Genomic DNA, 21,718 nt, shown 5'->3' with positions numbered 1-21,718 from the left:
TTGTGTTGTACAGAGTCTACTAGTTACTAAAAATTGGCTCGTGTTACTATTTAGAAAGTTTAACTTTTCACATCTAGACTACTGTTTCAACCACAGCCCTGTGCAATAGTGTTGGAAAGATAGCACCAACTGTTCATTTCTTAATGGACAAATCCTCATGTCATTAAAACCCACCGTTACCTTGGTTGGCAATTTTAGTAGAAAATCCTAAATTGATTGGGCTTGGGAGTAGGGTGACCAGATGTCCCAATTTTATAGGGACAGTCCCTCTTTTGGGTCTTTTTCTTATATAGGCTTCTATTACTCCCCACCCCCTGTCCCGATTTTTCACATTTGCTGTCTGGTCACCCTACTTGGGAGCTACCTTCACATATAGACATGGTGCATCCCAAAGAGGGTAAGACGTTGCCAGGACAATGCCAGGAAACTTGCAGGGTCGCTACCTGTGGTGCACCTGTTTTACACATAAATTGGACTTTGTTTTTATGATAAGAATCTGACACCTTACACAAGCAATATATTAATGTATAAAGCCCTCTCTTCAGCGTTTTTAATGGACGGTCGTTTTTTATGAAGTTTCCCTTACCCTCTGTGGCTTTTGCAAGAGTTAAGATAGGTCTCTTTTCCTTCTTCTTCGTACTCTATATGAGCCATAAATAGCAAAACCTTAAATCTGAAAGATCTATAATACATAACCAAAATCATTATGCTTGTGTGGACATGTCCTACACAGTAGCCTGTTTCCCTGAAATTTCTTAATCATTTATACTGCATCAGATGAGTAGTGAATGAATACATAAGGTTTCTACATCTTAAAATGTGAGTGTCAGAGTAGAGTTTTGATAAATAATAGCAGAACACTTAATTTCTTTGAGATGTTACATCTGGAGAATGGCTTGATTGAATTAACTCCTTGCTACCAAGAGTTGAGAATTTATTTAGCTTTTTTCAGGGCTGGCAATGGATGTGCCTAGACCCTCCAGCATGAAAGGATTAATGTTGCGAAATAAAATATTTAAAAGGTTCCATATGTGACATCAGTTAAAGTTAGTATTTTTAAATAATCTTTATATATATCCCCAGTGTAGAAATGATAAAATAGGCAGTGAATGATGAAGGTACAAACCAAACAATGAATTTGCACTGCAGTAATTACTTTTTTATATCAGATAGTGTGTGATTAAATACCTGCAAGAAAATTAAATTTACATGATGAATGGAAGTAAGATGAAGGTTAAGCTATTGTGTGAGCTGATACTGAGATGATTGTGGGAAAATATTACTTTCCTTAATTTATTTTGTTTCAAGAGATTTAACTTTGTAAATGTGGACTGATTTTTGAACAGTTATTTTATTGAGTTGATTAACAGTGAATGCAAATGTTATCTATTGAGAAGTAGCTTAGAGAATAGTATATTGGTTTAATTGTACTATAGATGATTAAATTCCAGTAAAGAGTATGGGTCTTTTCTGTAGATTGTTGAAGTTCAACAAAATGTCTGCTGTTTCTTGTAGGTGTGAGAATGCTGCCATCTTCTGTTTGTTGGTTTCCTTGATTTGAGCATGTTGGATGGCTGTAAAAGTCACTTTTAAACCAGTTATATACTACAAACATTAACATTTTCGAAATGTCTTCTTAGTTTTAAGCAAGCATAGACCATATTTTATGCAGTTATGCTTTCATTGTGGAGTTCAGGAAGGTCCAGTAACTATTTTTATAGCTTCTATGAAAAGTTTGCATTCCATTGATTTAAGATCAGTACTTTTATTCCAACCTGCTACTTTATCATAAACTAGGTGCTATCTACTATTTTCTGGTGGTCTAAAGTTGATATAAATTCAGATTATATTTGAGAAGGTTTCCAGTCAGAATTACTTTGTTTTCAAGCAGTAATAATAATTGAATCCTATGAAAATCTAAATAAATTTTGAACGTTTTCTTTCTGGTGATTACAGAGTGGCAACTAGCCAGCCAGCTATTGTTGTCATTTGGATTAGGGATGTATGGAAAAAATACTGTCGCAAAATAAAATTTGGAGAAGATGCAAAAAATTGCAGGTTCACCACCTCTACTACTTCTGGTTTTCATGAAAAATGAGTATTTACAGGCACAGATTTTATATGCAAGACCTGTTGAAAGGGTTTTAGACCAAATAAAATATAAGTTCTATTGTTAGTTCCACCCTATGTGAGAAAGCCATGCTAATTGGTTACCTGAACTTTTAGCTGAGTCCCAATATTGGCACAAACACCTACTATTATAGAGGAAATAGCTACAATCAGTAATGTCCACTCAGAACATACATGGTGTTAATTTTTTTTTTTCATAGAATATCAGGATTGGAAAGGACCTCAGGAGGTCATCTAGTCCAACCCCCTGCTCAAAGCAGGACCAAATCCCTAAATGGCCCCCTCAAGGATTGAACTCACAACCCTGGGTTGAGCAGGTCAATGCTCAAACCACTTGAGTTATCCCTCCCCCCATAAATTAATGGAGATATCCTATCTCCTAGAACTGGAAGGGACCTTGAAAGGTCATTGAGTCCAGCCCCCTACCTTCACTAGCAGGACCAAGTACTGATTTTGCCCCAGATCCTTAAGTGGCCCCCTCAAGGATTGAACTCACAATCCTGGGTTTAACGGGCCAATGTGCAAACCACTGAGCTATCCCCTCCACCCTCCGGTTAGGTCTCCTTAGAAAGACAGGAATTCACAGAATGAGGTGCTTGGTACTTGATTTGCCTTTCTGGAAAAGATAAACGTCTGAACCATGCTACTGAAATTTTAAAGCCAAGAGTCTAGGGAAGCACTTAAAAAAAAAACAAAACAAAACAAAAAAAAAACAGGTTTAAAGACATCACCTCTGGCATGAACTGAGTCTCCAGGTTGGTGATTCAGGATGTCAGTGATCTTACTTATATATTATTTTATTGAAATTCTCATGTCAAAATGCTGATTCTACCTTTTGATTTTTTTTGGTTTAATTAAATTGGTTATTGACTGTCTCTCTTCATGAGAGGTTATGAAATCCTCTGATATCTCATTGATAACCAGTTTGGCAAAATAAGAATATAAATAGCTCAGCTGTGTACTAAGTGACTTAACAATCAAATGATTGGTGGATATCTTCATCTGATAAAATAGTGTGGACTATTTATACTTCTGTAGTGCTGCACTCTTAAGATAGACTTCCTTGTTTAGTGACCAAAAGTGTATGTCTTGTAATTTATATTCCTTAATCCTTCTAGGCAGCACAGCAAATTATCGAACTTCAAGAGGCAGCACAAATAAATGCCGGGTTGCAACCAACTAATCTAGGGAGGAATAACAGCCTGCATGATATGAAGACTGTTGTAAAGACTTGGAGGAACAGGTTACCTATTGTGTCAGATGACTTATCCCATTGGAGCAGCATTTTCATGTGGAGACAGCATCATTACCAGGGTAAAACTGCCTGGTCCAGCATGCATTCATCATGTAATTTTCCAGACCACCCACTGTTTTAAAAATATTACTTTTGTAAATGTATGTCCGTTCTCTCGTTTCAAACACTCAAGAATATAATTGATTTTGATACTTAAATGATCAATTTGAAATAGAACTTCATTTTAAAATGTTGCATATTTTGCATCTAAAACATACATTTTCAAAGCTAAGAAAGTTTGAGTATCTTAAATTTCCATTTTCATAAGTCATTTGTTCATGTGTATTTTCTCTGTATAATGTTTGTTTTATAATTATTAACTTTTTATTTTCTGTCTCTGTAGCCATTGTAACTGCCTATGAAAATAGTTCTCAGCATGATCCCAGTTCCAATAATGCTATGCTGGGAGTTCATGCTTCAGCTTCAGCAATTATCCAGTATGGAAAGATAGCTCGGAAACAAGGACTGGTCAATGTAGCGCTGGACATATTGAGTCGTATTCATACTATCCCTACTGTGCCTATTGTGGATTGTTTTCAGAAGATTCGGCAGCAAGTCAAATGCTACCTTCAGCTGGCAGGAGTCATGGGCAAAAATGAGTGTATGCAGGTATGTTAGTATTATCTGTGTCAAGACATGTTGCTGGGAACTTTGAGGGTTTGATCTGCCATCAAGTGTGTAGAGAGGGGGAAAAAAGACTGTCACAAGACTGAAGTTTTAAACTAAGTTTTGAGTGACTTACTGTATGTGTGATGAATGTCAGGATATTAAAGTGAAACTGAGTGAGTTAAATTGACAAGAAAAATGGAATGTGACGGTAAGCAAAAGAAGCTGAGATACAGTATTGGGTTTAGTGAAATTTAAAAGTGGAAAAGGCAGTGCATCGCCTACCAAGTGCAAGAATTTTGAATAAAGGCCAAGAAAAGTTGAAGAAAATTCTGTATCTGGTTAGATTTTTAGAAAGTATTTTTTTTATTTATTTAAAAATTCTAACAGATTGTTGTTCATTAAACATGAAGATAATTTCTAATTTGGCAGCTTTTTAGGAAGCTTTTTCCTTTTATTGATACAGAATTCATTGTACAAGGCTTTTTCATAAACATTTGTTTAATAGGGCCTTGAGGTTATTGAATCAACTAATCTGAAATATTTCACCAAGGAGATGACAGCTGAGTTCTATGCACTGAAGGGAATGTTCTTGGCTCAGATTAACAAGTAAGTATGTTGTTTGGATGAGATACCAGCACGCATCTGGGAGAAGTGCAACATAAATGTTTAAGCAGCAAATGTTAAACCAGTATAAAATCAGGATAAAAATGAATATACATACGGATACTTAGCTTCTATGTGGTTTTTAGTAGTAATACACGTCACTTTACCTCTTCAAAAAATTGTGGAAAACTAGGTCACATAATCCTCGCACCCCTTCTATTAGAGAAGTTTTACATATTGAGAAAAGGTAAAGTTAATTGATTTGTACAAGGTACCACAGTGAGTCAGTGGCCGATCTGAGGTTAGGACTCAGAAGTTCTTTGCCTAGTTCTTTGCATAGTCCATTCTGATCGTCTTGTATGACAAATATAATATCATCATAAGATGGGATCTGCCAAAAAGGAGACATCAATATGAGTAAATAAGTTTTTGAGTAGAGAGTTACTTTGAGAAAGCAGTTCACTTATGAAAAAATCCTGCTCAACCCATAAACTCAGAGCTGTCTGCTGAGAAAAAGTGGTATTGCTTTTTCTGTAGCTCTTGTTCATTGTACATCCCTTTCTTAAACAATAGCTATTAAAGGAATAAGAAACAAAATGGTGATGAAATGTAGCACGTTGTCTAAGTAGTCTGAATCACACAATATGGCAGTGCCATATACAAACTCTTTTCAAATAATATATTGAAAGCTTGATACAGAGGTGAAAGTAAGCCGGTATGGTCCGGTATGGCGTACCGGCAAGAGCCGGTACACAGCCAACCGTACCGGCAGGGGGCAGGTTCCCCAGGCCGGCAATTTGAAAGGTCCCTGGGCTTTTTGGCAGTGGCTGGAGTCCCTGGCCCTTTAAATCACTGCCAGAGCCCTGCTGCTGGAGCCTTGGGGAAGTGGCGGCGGCTGGGAGCACCGGGCCCTTTAAATTGCCGCCAGAACCTCCTGGCCGCCACTACCGCTACCATGGGGCTCTTCACCCTTCCACCCCCACCCCTTTCCTCCCCCCATTCAGGACCACAACCCTGCGTACTGGTAAGTCCTTTAAGTTAATTTCACCCCTGGCTTGATACACACTGCAAAGGGCTTGCCTGATTAAAAACATTTAATTCTAAGGCTTCCTTTCAAACAGATACTTGCCATCTGTTTTTTTCCTCCATATTAAATAAGTGTTTTATTACTGTTGGGAAGGATATGGCACCTTTAATCCAGAAGGCAAACTAATTTACAAGCTATAGGTCAAATTTTGTCCCGTGGTAACTATACAGTTTCGGTAGAATTTGTCAGAAATTTGCATACACGTTTATAAAAGCATTATTTTTGCATGCTTTATGTAAGGGAATCACTTCACTCACCACCAGTACAATGTAGCCACTCCTTGAGTGAAATTCATCAGCTTTTAAACTCTACACTGAAACACTACACAACAGATCAGGGCAGGAAATGATGACTATCTTCTTCAATGGAAACTACAGGGAATTTTAAACAGGTAGAATGTAATTACTTTGATGGGAAGTGCAAGAGGATCGTTAATGGCCACAAATGGGCCTTAGTTTTACACTTCATCTGAAAGACAGGCAGTTTAAATTTTTAATGGGGGCAGATGGAATAAATAATTAATGCTGTCTATCTATAATCCAAGTAGATTTATGGGGTAGAATAGTAAGTTTTTAAATGCAATTATAAGATATTTACTCTCCTCTCTTTTTTGCAAAAATATACCAAATTAAGTGTAGAATTTCCGTAATGTATTTGTCTCATACAATTAGTAAAATGAAAGTAGCAGTTTTGCATTGAACGCCCCAGTGAATGAGTGAATTCTTTGCTGCCTATAAACTGAACTGGAAGTTAAAGGTCACCTGTGGGTGTACCCTCCCCTTTGCCGCCCACTCTGTGAACAAGGTGATAGAGGTAGTATAAAGAGTCAGCAGAGGTGTCAGAGTGATAGATAATACAGGAAAGAGGAGAGAAAGGGAAGACTAGGGACAAAGCTGGTTGGTAGAAATGGAAAGTAGTGATAAAGAGAGTCATTTATCAGACTGCTCTCATAGTAATCTGTTTCAAGACTACACAACCTAGGACATGGAAAGCTATTGGAGGAAAATAAAGTGGCTGTGTAATATTGAGGGTAATTAGTTTTTTAATAAGCTATTTGACAGGCAAGGTTATTTTCATTTACGTCATGATTTTTTTCTAATGCTGGTCACTTCAGTTTTTGTATTGCTACAGATAATTACAAGTTGGGTGGTCTTCTGAATTAAATATTCATATTTTTGTATTAAAATGAGATTAAGGTTCACTGCTAATAGAGAAACACGAGCAATACTTAACTATAGCAGTGTTCATTCCAATACTTAGCTGGTAAGAGGAATGTATTTATCTTCAAGCACTTCTATATCAAAGAAGCCAAAATGCTTTGAAAGATTCCTCATTTCAGTGTTGCTGTACATACGTGAGAGGGATAAAAATTGATGCTGAAGTGAGGTCTTTCATCTCTTATTTATTAAAATTAAGTATGTTTCAAGCAAAACAGAGTGTGCACCATATTCTACAGATTCAAGGGTTTAATTTATATTGGGGTAGTTGGCACCGCATGCACAACCTTCTGTATTTGAGAAAAAATCAGAATCGGAAATGTTTAAGGTCTTAAGGTTATCAATTGTAGGGGGAGTTCTGTGACCTGTGTTACACTACACGGGGTTTTCAGACATCACAGTGGTCTCTTCAGCTATGACTCTGTGAATTCAATACACTTTTAGTTGCCAAAACCTTCATTTTTCTCTCTCCTGAAATTAAAGTATATGTCAGAGATCTGTGATCCTCCTCAATCCCCCTTCACCTTTTGTCCAGAAAGCCACATGTTCTGGCTGTGAAGAAATGGAAGGAGTCACTTTCAGATCATGTTGATTTTGTTGCTTTATTAATTTCAGTATGGAAATTCCACACTCTTCCCCTAACTTTTTGCAAAAATCTCTCGTATTTGTTTATGTGAGTTTCATCTTGAAGTCCTGAATGTGTTGGACAAGGAATTTGGATGTCATATCAATACATTTCCAATCTGATTTCTCCCCTTCACTTCCTCCCAATTTTTCCTCCCTTCCTTCACCCTTCCTGTGTCATTTCCCCACCTTTTCTTTCCACCAGTATTGCAAACAAGTGTTGCTTGTTTGCCTTGCAACAGCAGTGAAAGTGATTTGCTCCTAATCAGTTTTCCCTGCTGCTTCTGAGACACAGCAGAATCACTCTGTGCTGGTGCAGCGCGGGAGCAAGTCTCAATTGTGACTGAAGCGCTTTTTGGGGAAAATGTTAATGTGGGAAACTAGCTTTTGCTTCTCTTTACCCCCAACTAAAGATCATGCCTGGACAAAATGCTTTCCCTGTGGCCTAGTCAAATGAAATCAACTAGGACGGGGTCAGTTTTATACCACTCCTGCTGCTAGGTAAACAAGCGTGAGAGAGAATTTCGCAGAAAAATGAGGAGAGGCATGTGGAATTCCCACAATGAAATTAAACAAAAGAGACATATTGTATACATGTGATAAACAGAGTGAATTGTAATTATTTTTCCCTTTGTAGTAGGAGACTAATTCAAACATTGTTTGAAGATCATTAGGAGATAGATGATCATGACTTCAAGGGATGAGATAAGTGGCAGGATCAGATGAATTCTAAAGAAAGGCTGTTGTATTTAATTCCCTATTCATTATTTGCTAGGAGAGTTTGCTTGAAAATACAGGCCAGCTTTTTTATTTATATATATATATATAATAGAAAGGTGTGGGTTTTTTTGTTTTTTTTTGTTTTTTTTTCCAGTTTTCCAATCGGTGGTAAATATAGACCTTTTAACAGTATCTCAGTGTTTCTATTATGAAACGTGTATTTTAATAAACATTCAACTATGCATAAGAAAGCTCATGGAAAGTAACGGTGTGGGGGGGAAAAACCTCATTACTAGAGAACTGAATAATAAAAATGCAGTTCAGTATTAAGAAAATAACCAGGTTGAGTACTATGTTTGTTATTACTGTGTTACTTATTATTACACAGCTTAGTTTTTATTAAGGTAAAATAAATATTCAAATTAGTCACTTTCTATAATCCTGCAGGTCTGAAGAAGCAAACAAAGCCTTTTCTGCAGCTGTGCAGATGCACGATGTGTTAGTGAAGGCTTGGGCAATGTGGGGTGACTACTTGGAGAATATATTTGTGAAAGAACGTCAGCTGCACCTAGGAGTATCTGCCATTACTTGCTACCTGCATGCATGTCGCCATCAGAATGAGAGCAAATCAAGAAAATACTTAGCAAAGGTAAGACCTAGAAAATGTATTTTTTTTTTTTTTTAAATGGATATTGTACAGCTGCATAGTAAGAGCCAAGTTGTTCCTTGGTACGTCAGCATTGATGAGGACAGCACAGATGAATAAGATGCAACACACGTTTGGTCTGGTTTACACATATGCTACAACTTTAACTGCTTAATAAGCCTCAGAAAGTAAGTAATACTACCTGGCAATATTTCAGTCTAATTCAGTATGCATCAATGACTGTATCAGTCCCAGCCCTCCCAGCATAAAGGAGGAGACTATTCTTAGCCCCTCTTCCAATCAGACCAATGAGAGTCCAGATGAAGGGTACTTCCTGTTGGATAAGATCTTAAAATCCACCTCCCCAATCTGCATAGTTCTCGCTACTACTGCTATTGAGGCACAGGGTAACTACATCAATAATCTCGGACTCCAGCTCTCAAAAATCCATCTTGTACTGTAGGAGTGTTGTAGGGACTAAACTTAGCTCCTCCAGCTGCATTTCCAGTCCACTATGCAAAGAGAAATCTGCATAGGAGATGTCTTGCCCTTGAAAATCATCTGAATTTGCATTTGTCCATATTATATTGTTTAGTAATACCAATTATAAGGGGTTGGTTGTTTTTTTTTTTAACCACAGTTATTGAATTAAAACTAGTCAATCTTTCTTTCTTTCCGTTTATAACATGGCAGCCAGCTCTCATTGTGCATGGACGTCTTCACTGTTAAGTGTTTACTTTTTAACAACCCTCATGGAAAAATCTGAAACTGGTGACATTCTCTGCTGGGAAATATTCTCCCTTTGTATGCAAAAGTGCAGAAAATATCCTGTAAGAATAATGATGACACATCCAGTGCTTTGGAGAATGTTACTGTTCTCCCAATCCAGTTCTACAATATAAGACAAAAATTATTAGCAAGAACTTTGAGTTCTGCTTTTTAATTTAGCTGAATATTTAACAAATGAAAACATAGAATTAACAATACTGAAGATTTTCTCTTTTGAATTTCAACTTCTACACCAACACCTCTTTCTTTTACTTAATTGTAGGGGAATGGCTCTTCTGACTCCACCAGAGGTGGTAACAATATCACTGCTGCCATAATCTAAGCTGTGTTTGAACTTTATTTGTATCACCGAAAAGATTTTAAAACACAATTAAACATCCTTTTCTGCAATATCTTGGGCTTTGTTTTTTATTTTTAGTCCATCAGACAAATTCAATTACTATCTTTGTGCGCTGCTGTTAACTAGCAGTGTTATGTTAGCAAATCACCAAATTTTACTTCAGATGTCTTTTTTTCTAATGAAATAACTGGCACTTGGGGTGTTTTTTAAAAAAATTCAAATACAAACAACAATGTAGCATTAAGGTTACGGAGTTAAAATCAGAAAAACTCAGAAAATACTAACATTCAGGTCTGGTCTATACTACCCGCCTGAATCGGCGGGTAGAAATCGACCTCTCGGGGATCGATTTATCGCATCCCGTCGGGACGCAACAATCGATCCCCGAATCGGCGCTCTAACTCCACCAGCGGAGGTGGTAGTAAGAGCCGCTGACAAAAAGCGGCAGAAGTCGATTTTGCCGCCGTCCTCACAACGGGGTAAGTCGGCTGCAATACGTCGAATTCAGCTACGCTATTCACGTAGCTGAATTTGCGTATCTTAAATCGACTCCCCGCTGTAATGTAGATGTACCCTCAGATTCCAGCATTAAAGTTAGCTTAGATGTATAGCTCATGTCCTACATTATGAAAGGACAGGGATAGTCGGGGGAGGGGGGGGAAACAGAAAATGTGTGCAATACAGCCAAAGTAAAATTGCTATTGTAGTCTTAACTTTTGCGTTTCCTGGTTTGCAATTTTAACTGCACAAACTTAGTATTACATTTACTTGTATGTTTTGCATTTAATTTCCTTTTAAGAAAAAGATGAATTTGCCATCCCCAATAATATTAACCTTTTAAGTTCCAAATTAGGCTTGAGACTTTCATCGTAAGTAGATGAATGGAATAAGATACTATCTCTGCTGAGACTCTTTGACTGGAGACCATTTTCTATGGACTTTTGTTGTTAAAGCTGTATTTTTGCAATGGTAAAAGCTGAATGTTTTCAAAGAGAGCTGAGAATGTACACAGTCTGATAGAAGGCAGCAAAACGGGGATGTTGCTTCCTTTTCTCACCCACCCTTCCACCCCCCCACCCCCGCACCCAACTTCTACTGTACTTGATGTTATGGTAGTTCATTTCCTTTATTCAGAGTGTCTCTTGTTTCATTGAGTTGCTTCTGGTTTCTCTCATGTAAATTCTCTCAGCACAATTACAGCACAAGCCTCCTGGTGAAACCAAGCTGAGGTAATATCTAGTGATGTCAAAGGGTTCTTCACAGGAGCTGTTCTCCTCATAAAGGACTGAGGAACAAGCTTTTCCTTGTTCTCAAAGCTACAGGGTACATTAGCGCACCTTGTTACGTGAGCTTTGGGCTTTCCTCCAAAATTAAACGAAGGAGAGGCATGGCACTGATCATCTAGAATTAGTTCTACAAACTGAGTGGTTCCCAGTTTAAAGTATTATGATATTACAGTGAAACAAATATAAAACAAAATTCTCATGTGAAGACTTGCTGATGGCTGAGAGACTTATTTCTAAATGCTGGAAATGTGAACAACCTCAAACTACCGAAGTTTGGCTGGCAGACACCTACAAGGATATTTTCCTTCTGAAAAAGCTACATATAAAATCAAATGAAAAACTGAGCATTTTGATTCAATTTAAATCTTTTACTCGCAAAGATTTAGCTGGAGGTTAGATTCTCCAACCATGATATAAAAAGTGAAATAAATTGAAAGATTAAAATTAAAATAACTATATTATTTATCACAAATAATGTAAAATATATTAAATATATTTACTTTTCCTTATAAATGGAGTCTGTAGTTGCTTCAGAAGACAAATGGAAGAGGAGTTGTTTGCATGCAGTTGTGGAGGGGAGGTAGTTTGCAAGTTGATCTCTTGAAGATACAGTTGCCACTATGGATGGTTTAACATATCCATAAGCAAAAATGCTTCTATTCAATTAATGCTCTTAGCATGTATTTGCATAAATAAAATCAGCTAATTGATGATTTTGCACTATGTACCACCATTGCCTGTCTTTATTCATACAGTTGAAGGATTTTTCTGAGGATGTATCATTTTGAAGTTCTTTCTTTTTTTGGAAGTTCTTTGTTCTCTAATATAAAATACAATAGACGTATTTCTTTAATGATTTGTGTGGATTCTACAGACTGCAGATTCACTTTTGTAAATGACAGTTTGATAGGTTTTTTTTTTTTCTCCATTTACTGTAGTTTGCCTTGTGTAATATGGCTGGCTATGCAGGGATTTCTTCTGCTGTAACTTTTTTTGGTTAATATTTAGAAACCTATACAGTTATTTATGGGTGAAATATGTAAATTACTAGTGATCAGATTCCATACATCACCTTTTGAAAATACTTAATATCGGAAAGGTACAAGTTCGGCTTGAAGCTTCTTTTTTTTGCTTTTAGGTTCTCTGGCTTCTGAGTTTTGATGATGATAAGAACACACTAGCAGATGCCGTAGACAAGTACTGTATTGGCGTCCCACCTATCCAATGGCTGGCTTGGATTCCACAGTTGTTAACATGCTTGGTTGGCTCAGAGGGCAAACTTCTTCTGAACCTCATTAGTCAGGTAGGGTGGATGTATGGTACAGATAATTTCTACTTCTTTGTTGTTCATATTGTGTTTTTGTAAGATTAGGTACTATAAGTATTTTTAAAGCAAAATGAAGGATTTAAGATTTCAAAATTTCATGGAGTGTACAATTATGAATATGTTTCTCCATTTTTTCCATGTAAGCAGGATATGTTAATTTCAAAGTGAATTTTTGATAAAACAAGGTTAAATAAACTACTTTTGTATACCATGTCTGCAACAAAACGTTGCAACTTTCCCTCTGGAGTTGTACTCCATATTACATTGTTGTGAATATAATTGCCCATGTTTGAAAGTGCGCAGTTAAATTATGCATAGAATGCAGGATTAGGAATTGGAGAATTGTTCTGGTTTTGCTTTAAAGCGATTTAAAAAACGATATTGTTTTGGTGGTGTTTGTTTTGGTTTTGTTTTTTTTGTGGGGGGAGTCGAGGTGGTTTGAAATGCTGGTTAAAAATTAAAAAAATACCTAGCCCTGCAAGAATAATAAGCAAAGCTTATGTGGAGTTTTATTCAGAGATGGCATTGCCAAATGATTAGCGAAGTGACAGTGAGGTTTGAGGGGTTTAAGCTAATAATCTAAACTGGTGGGTTCAGCTCTTTCAGTGATTTGCTGTATAATTTTGGATAAAGCACTTAAATCCCTCAGTGTACCAATCTGTAAAATGGGTGTCAAGGGATCTTTTTTCTTTTTTTTTTTTTTATTCTTGTAGCCTGTCCAGCAATCTTCACAAGAGGGTTGCGTCCATTCTTGTGGCCCTGGATGCAGAACTGAGCTATTGTAGTGCCACCTCACCCTTAATTCCCACCTTAGAAAAAGGGCGAAAGCTGTTACTGACACTAGGCTCCTGTTTAGACTAGGAAAAAAAGTGGTTGGGGGAAGGAATGGTTTTGTGGGTTTGTTTTGTTTTTGGTAAATGTATTAACATGTTTTAGAATGTGATGGTTTAGTGTTTGAAAATGAGTTAGCACTTGTATAGACCAGTTTAAAATATGTTAGCTGATCATAGTCAAGCATAGGCTTCTTAACCACCTAGGCCCTGTCCTGATGTGTTACAATTGTGCTAGCTCAATCAAGTTATCCTAATATCATTGAAAATCTCTTTTAAGATGCAGGCTAATATATGAAGTCATGATAGCTAGCTGTGTTGTAGCCTGGAGCAGCCTACGCTACAATGTCCCCTCAGTCCCCTGGATGCTGACAAAGGGGAAAAATCATCCCTTTTCTCATGACTCCCTTTCCATTTTTGCAGTGATCCCACTCCCTGTATGTTTGCCCTTGCCCCAGCCTTTTTTAGGGTACTAAGAGAGAAGTGCTGTGTTTTAAAAAGAAATGTAAGATGCAGAATTACTATAAAATGGAGATACTCCCCTGCAGCCTTGAGGAAGCAGAATATTTGGGGGCATGCTTCCTGATTTCATTGTACCTTGGTGGTGTGTCTTTCAAAACACGAGTTCAGCTGTGTACTGAGGATTGATGCATGCACTTCTTGCCTTAGCATAAAACCTGTTGAGGCTCAGTATTTATAAAGCTCTTTTTAGTAAATTTTTCAAACGTGCTAGGTGATTTAAGACCTCAAGTCCCATTGAAAGTCATTGGGCTTAGGTCCATAAGTCACTTAAATGCTTTTGAAATTTTTTCCTTTTCTGATTATAGGGTGAAAGGTGTTATAAAAGTTTAATGTATTATTGATTTGTGGACTTAAGGCTGCAGAAGAAATTTAAAAAATGAACTTAATTGGAAATGAGATTTTACCACAGATAAACTTCTCATAAAATCATTTATTCCTGGATTGACTCTATGGAAAGTATATACATCATGTCTGTAATCTCTGTTCAGTTACATATGGACACTTTTTAAGATTATTTGTACATATCTTGCTTGTTTAAATGTAAGGACAGTATATTTTTAAGAAAAAATATGGCGAGAAAAACTTTTTTTGCCTTATCTTATGCTTGCCTACATCATATGGCCAAGTTAGGTACATTGTTCTGCTCATTTAATGGACACAGAGATTTAAAGATTTAAAGGCAAAAGCTGCATGTTAATGTGTACACAGTTTTTTTTCTGTAGGAGCCATAAAACCTTTGTTTGGTGAAAGTGGTATCCCTTTACATTAAGTGGCTATTTTTCACATTCAGTGCTGCAATTACGTGGAGTAAGATTACTCTCTAATGGGCCCAGCTACCACGTGGCATTGGGTTCATTGGGAATTGTGGCCTAATTTAAAGACTAACTGGTGTTGTTATGTCTGTTTTTCTTCTATTATGTGCATGAGTAAGATCTTTGAGCTGGTCAGGTACTCTTGCATTATGCTGTTTCCAGATTTATTAGGCAATACAATAGTGGGAATCCTAATTCAGTATCGCTTACTACAGTGTGCAGAGATGCACTGTGTCATTTCTGTGACTCTACCCTCTTTTTGTTTGGATTTTGTTGTTGCTGAAATGAGCTTTAATGATAAATTCTAAATAAATCAGGGAATTATTGAAATGCACTTGTTTAGCTATATATTTGAGCTCTTGTATATTCTTTATAGATTCTCTTTGTAAACCAGCAAAATACCGAATATTATTTCCTATGTATTTATATTGAAATAGGTGGGAAGAGTCTATCCCCAGGCTGTCTACTTTCCTATCAGGACCCTCTATTTGACACTGAAGATAGAACAACGAGAGCGTTACAAAAGTGGTGAGTTGTTAGTACTAAAATTTACTGTGCTCAACTGGCAGCTGCAACTTTGTCTCTCCACTGGGGATTCCCTGACTTCCTGGTAAATCAAGTTCACTAGGAAGGATAGCTATTTATCAAAGCTTAGAGCTAAGGGAATAATTAATGATAAACTTGTTTGGGTTTAGCATATGTCTGTGTGCAAATATCTATGAATACCTTACAATTTTGTTGAATATATTCATTTATATTCAGTCTTTTATACTTATGTGCCCTCATTAGTTTAATATCGGAGATATTAAACACAATCATTCATGGATTTTTATCCTCATAAAACCCTTGTGAGTTACAGAAGTGCTGTTATCCTGAGTTTGCAAATAGGGAACTGAGGGATAGAGATTGAGTCACCTAAAGTCAGGCAGGATGTCTGTCAGAGTAATAGCTAGTCCCAGTCCACAATATTAACCAGGAAGCTGCCCTTCCTTTTGGTTAGTTTTGATTGGACGCATAGGTCACATGGCATTCTATTCCCTGTTGGATGAACGTAGCTCTTTAGAATCCACTTTCAGTGCACATGCTGGAGTTTAAGATAAACTTCTTGCCATATACGCTCTCTACTTTGAATTTAACTTTCTCTGTAAATACTCTCTCAAATTTGCTGTCACACTGTATTTTCAAGGACAAATCCCTGTGAAGTATTACCATATCAAGCAATTCCACAGCACTGAGTTATTCTTTTGGCCCATGTAGTCTCTCAAGAATAGCTCCCAAGAAAACTATTTGAACAACTTAAATATTTTCCTTTTGTTCTAGTTGTTGTTTTTGGTTACAAGTGCATTGTTTAGATAATCACCTGTTTCACTTGTGAATCAGTGTATTTAATTTCTGCATACATGTTAAAGGGCGGTATTTAAGTAACATCTTATTTTCCTGGGTGTATAGCTCTACAGAGGGGAAAATGTTCACATACAATAATACTAAAATTACATTTTATTTCTTGATATTAGTTGTATATTGCCTTTTTGTTGGTTTCATTACATTAATTTCCAACAATGGATGCTCTGCATGCAGAATTCTGCCTTAATGATGATATCACTGCATGTAAAATGGATAGCTGATCATTTTTCTCTTGACTCTTTCTCATACTTTTTAACTCCTAAACATTGCTCATAAACAGTGCTCTTAAGTCATATGGTATCATTTGAAACAGGGTCTCATCATTTAGTAAGTTGCAAGCTCAGACCCTGAAATTCACTGATTAGTTATAATATCATTCAGTGGTCTTTGTATAAGAAATTAGTTTTAGTAAGAGATGTTCCTTAGGCTAAATTTCATATCTGTTGATATTAGATTACCTGTTGTTCCAATTATGTTATGAGGTTTCATGAAAGCAGAAAGGAATTGAATATCTTAACTTTTGCCTTTTACTTTAAGAGGAAATGGATTGCACAAACCAATGCAAAAAGCTTAAAGGTACAAGTCTTCGCTCATTTTTTAAAAAATGTATGTTTTGCTCTTATCTTTATGAAAGAACGAAATACCATTTGCAGCAAAATTATTTTTTTAAACAATTTTGATTTAATCTTTTATTTACCACTGAATTATAGAAAACTAGCTTCAGTTTTCTTTGGAAGCAAATTCAGGACAGTATATTTTTTTTGAATACCATGCAATCATCTGTTTCATAGTTCTCTGAAAGTTAACTATGCTGTTTGGGTTTTGTCCCAGATTCTGGACAACAGCAGCCAAGTTCGGTAGGAAATCAATCTCATTCTGCATCAGATCCTGGGCCAATAAGAGCCACTGCACCTATGTGGCGCTGCAGCCGAATTATGCATATGCAGCGAGAACTGCATCCGACGCTTTTGTCCTCTCTGGAAGGCATTGTCGATCAAATGGTTTGGTTCAGAGAGAATTGGCATGAAGAGGTATTTGGACTTAATATAACTATTCAGAATTACTTTCCATGCATACAAACCAAATTAAATTTAGATGTATAATATGTTTCTGTTTATTTTTCATATCTGACAGTATTTTCTGTAGCGTTTGTTTAGTAAACTGCTGCACAATAAACTGGTCTGTTTAAAAAATAACTCTAACAATTCTTCCTTCAGATGTAAGAACTTGTAATTATTTCTATATTTTTAGAAGTGATGTAGATGCTGCGGAAAAAATCTCTCCGAAATAATTAGTGATATAAATATTTCTTCTAATTGTAGGATTCCAGCTGAATCTTGTATTGCAAGAGACACTTTAAATTCTTGCATTATGTTTCTTTGTGTTTCCCTCTAGTTGTGGTGGTTTGTGGAGTAGAATTGGGAGCTACTGCACAAAGTCTAAATTAAATTTGATCTGTGTATTTTGAAAAGTAAATACAGCACATGTAATACACTGGAATCTTGCTTGACCAGATTATCCACTTTAGCATTTGCCTCCCAAAATGATTGTTTCTTACCCCTACTCAGAAAAGATTTAATGACCTAGGCTTTAATAAGGTTTCATATTATTAACACTTTATTTATTTTATGAAAAAACCCTCATGTTTATTAATGTATTCCAGAATACTGAGAATTTAAATTACAGTTGTCAAATGAACAAAGTACATTTTGTGATGCACTTTATTTGCTACATCTGTATAATTTGCTAATTTTCAAGGTAAGACTCGATGCTTTAACTCTCAATAGTAGGCCCATATTGAATATCTAATGATTCTTTGCTAAACAGCATCTCAGGCACTACTACAAAGAAACTTCTTCCGTATTTTGACTTAAGGGCCAGCTCTTGCTTCCAGTGACTGAAATGGAAGCAGAAAGATTCATAATCTAGATTTAAGTAAAGGATAATTTTACTATTAGAAAATGTATTCTGGGTTTGCTGTATTCTAGTACTTCATTGCATTCTAGTAGTAATGTATATTTGTTGTCAAATCAAAAGACTTAACAACATATACTTCTTTTTTCTTTTATTAGGTTCTTAGACAGCTGCAGCAAGGCCTGGCAAAGTGCTATTCAGTTGCCTTTGAGAAAAGTGGAGCCGTTTCAGATGCCAAAATCACTCCCCATACACTAAATTTTGTCAAGAAGTTGGTCAGTACCTTTGGAGTGGGACTGGAGAATGTGTCAAATGTCTCCACTATGTTTTCCAGTGCAGCTTCAGAATCGTTGGCTAGAAGAGCTCAGGCTACAGCTCAAGACCCTGTATTTCAGAAATTAAAAGGGCAGTTTACAACAGGTGAGATCTCACAACGTATGTTCAAGTTTATTTTAATAATCTGCAATTAAAATATTGTTTGTCCAGTGTTCAGATCCGAAAATGGTCTTTACTCTCCCTTTCTGAGGAAGAAAAGTGACTATAGAACAAACCAAATTTTTATCATTTGAAAAATTTACAATAGTCTACTGTCTGTCCATTTCTATACTCTTTGGAGTAGTAAAAAATGCATGCAAGAAAATTAGATCACAACACCGTGGAAAGAATGTTTGTAGAATAGTATGTAGTTTTTCCATTCTTTCCATAACTGTAGTCCAATTACTCCTATTTACAAAAATAAGTACATTACAGCACTTCAACAAAGGACTAGCCCATTTTGACTGCTTGTATGGTGAATGACAAAACTATCTGGTAGATAAAAACCATTAATAGCTAGATAGTCCTTATTTATACTAAAAGCGCACAATGTAAGTCACTTAAAATGTAATCACAATTTTCATCACAAAAGTCCAACAAACAGTATTATGTACAGTTTTCCAAAATTATCAACATCTGGTGAGTAATATTAATTTTGGATAGCTAGATAATAAAATTCTCTACTCATTCACATAATTGTGTTAGATAAATTGAATCCGTAACAATAGTCTGCTCTAATAAAAAAGGATCCTTTTGGGAAGTAGCTTATTAAGTATTTCATATTTTATTTGCCCGCAGAATTATTATATTTTATGTATCTCTGGTGTTTGAACTGAAATTGAGTCATTTACCTAAGAAAAGCCTACAAAGTAGTTTTAATGTAACAAACAAAAGTATCAAGGCCACTCAAATGTTGTCTGTATATGTGGCACAGAAGCTTGACATTTCATGGAGGGGGCGCATTTCATGGCTTCCCTGGTCATGGAAATTGGCTTCTATTGCAGCGATACTTCCTTGGCTTATCCTGAAAGAAGACTAAAAATCAGATAAAGTGGAATATCAACTCTTTCAGACAGAAAAATATTAAACCTCTGAATCGGAAAGACATATTTTAATGTAGAGCTAAGTTTTCAACTGTTTTTCTAAATCCTATTTTGATAAATTCGTTTTAAAATTTTAGATGTTAATGTTCATAAGTAATTATGGAGCTTGCTGTATTCAGTATTCAAGGTCAGCACTGTTACTGAGTGCTTTATTGAGTTCAGCAGGTAGAGTTAGAGTTATAGTGGTTTTTCAAACATCTTACTGACTATGATGTGAAAATAAGTGATATGTTGAGATTCTTGTGAAAGTAGCTCCCAGTCACAGATATGACCTACATATCTTGTGCACATTATGTATTGCATGATGTACTCTTTGAAGCACAGCAGTTGCATGACAGTAGATAATGGAAGTCCTGAACCATATGATTAAATTTAATGGATAAAGGCTACAAGGAAAGGAAACAGTAGTTGAAGCATTTCACATATCCCCAATTGTCTGAAAATTACAGAGAAGCAAAATACAGTTAATGTAGACGAGGATCTCTTATTTTTGAAAACCTTTATTATTTACATATTGCAACAGCCCTTAGGAAACATTTAGTCACTGAAGATATTGGTTTTTATAATATTTTTTATATTATCTTTAGTTTTTATTAATTTCTCTTGATGCTTTGTTTCCTTCCAGATACAACTTCTGGGAGATCTTAATTTTTTTAGGCTTTAAAGGAGAAGAATTATGAAGTTAGACTTGGAATTCTAAGAGAAACATAAAAGGGAGTAGTTAGTTTAAAAAACCAAACAAACATAACCCCCCAACCTCCTAGAAAAAGGATTGTAAGACTAATTATTTTGTAGTGTCCATCTTTGGTATGAAAATACCTTATACTGATAACACTTTTTCATTTTATTCTCTGTGTATTTTCTTTGCATAATTTCAAGGTTTATAAATGTCATATTTAAAGTTTCTAGCTTTGTTATCCTGACAGACTTTTACAAAAATTATATGCATCAGTGTTTAAACAAACCTAAGGGAGAATTTTTTTCTGGAGCTATTTAATAAAATAAAGAACATTTTAAAGTAATCAAGATACAAAATGTTTCTCTTAAATTTCAGTTTAAGAATAAGCAATTTGCCTGATTTTTTTTCCTTGCAGACTTCAAAATTTATTTTTCAATTATGATTAAGCGTGAGTGATTACAGGATTAAAATAGTTATTTTAGTTAGTGCTAGATTAGATTATGCTTTAATCTATTAAATGTGGGGTTTCATTCAAAATTGAAGTGTGAAAAAAATAGATGAAATTAAATTGGTGAATATGCTTGCTTTGTGGAGTCTTCTATAATTTAGTTTATTATGCAGAAAATGAATTTAGGTTTGTGATTAATTTGCAGTAGTGGTAGAAATGACATTATCAAATTAATAGAAATGTAATTGCTTTACTGGACATAGTAAATGTATTAACATTTTTGGACAACAATTAGTAGATCATGCCTACATTTCCTTATGTGCTTTGGGCCTGTTCATTCTGAGTCAATGGTGTCCACCTTCTGTCTTACTTAGAAGTGACCATGTTTGTATTTATAATTCTTAACATCTATTGTATTTACTTGATGTGTAGATATTTACAGCTGTTTTCCAAGTCTTCTGTGATATGTGTATATTAGTTAAGAATCTATCTAAAGGTAAACTGTGTTCCCTCCAGTTATTCCTAGGTTAATGGTGATAGATAGAAATAGTTTCAAAAGACGTATGCAAATCATGTATTGTGGTTCCATAACCTCTTCTTCCAACAGTTGAGATGCATCTTTCTTCCTGCAAATACAAAAAGGAGCTCAGATACCTCCAGGAGGCTCCAGGGATTGGCCATACCCTTTCCACACTCATTCTAAAATCTCTATCTACAGCCAAGCAAATGGAGTTCAGCTTATTTTCCTTCTTATCTGTTACCATCCCTGGTTTTAAAGCCAAATTTAAGTTCCAATAGTTCCCTGCTCTATAATTTTGCCAGAATTTTTGATGGGATGGTTTTGTAAACAGGACCACTTGCCCAACATAATACAGTTGGCTAAACAGAGCCAAGGCAAAGAGGTAGCCCATCTTTCAAGAAATCTCTCAGAGGTCATAGAGTATTGTGCAATTATTCTTAGCTTGGGCAGATGGATGTTGAGTCTGGAACAATCCTATTAAATACAAGCTGATGGTGAA

General features: G+C 35.8%; 1 protein-coding gene across 9 annotated transcripts in view; it reads left to right on the top strand.

Annotated features, from left to right (window-relative positions):
• Nucleotides 1-21,718, top strand: part of TRRAP (transformation/transcription domain associated protein) — a 149,781-nt gene that overhangs the window by 104,714 nt on the left and 23,349 nt on the right. For 7 of the 9 annotated variants that reach the window (XM_034784980.1, XM_034784982.1, XM_034784979.1 and 4 more), the window contains 8 exons: nucleotides 3,249-3,477; nucleotides 3,768-4,033; nucleotides 4,539-4,639; nucleotides 8,732-8,933; nucleotides 12,484-12,648; nucleotides 15,274-15,364; nucleotides 17,072-17,271; nucleotides 18,313-18,574. In XM_034784980.1, the coding sequence (XP_034640871.1) occupies nucleotides 3,249-3,477; nucleotides 3,768-4,033; nucleotides 4,539-4,639; nucleotides 8,732-8,933; nucleotides 12,484-12,648; nucleotides 15,274-15,364; nucleotides 17,072-17,271; nucleotides 18,313-18,574 (1,516 nt within the window). The remainder of the gene's footprint in view (nucleotides 1-3,248; nucleotides 3,478-3,767; nucleotides 4,034-4,538; nucleotides 4,640-8,731; nucleotides 8,934-12,483; nucleotides 12,649-15,273; nucleotides 15,365-17,071; nucleotides 17,272-18,312; nucleotides 18,575-21,718) is intronic. The other 2 variants (XM_034784981.1, XM_034784983.1) reach the window with 1 other exon arrangement.

The sequence above is a fragment of the Trachemys scripta genome, chromosome 10 (genome assembly GCF_013100865.1).
Source record: "Trachemys scripta elegans isolate TJP31775 chromosome 10, CAS_Tse_1.0, whole genome shotgun sequence".
In the NCBI taxonomy this organism is placed as follows: domain Eukaryota; kingdom Metazoa; phylum Chordata; order Testudines; family Emydidae; genus Trachemys; species Trachemys scripta.
The sequence above is the reverse complement of the archived record's forward strand: the minus strand, read 5'-3'. Positions and strand labels throughout refer to the sequence as shown.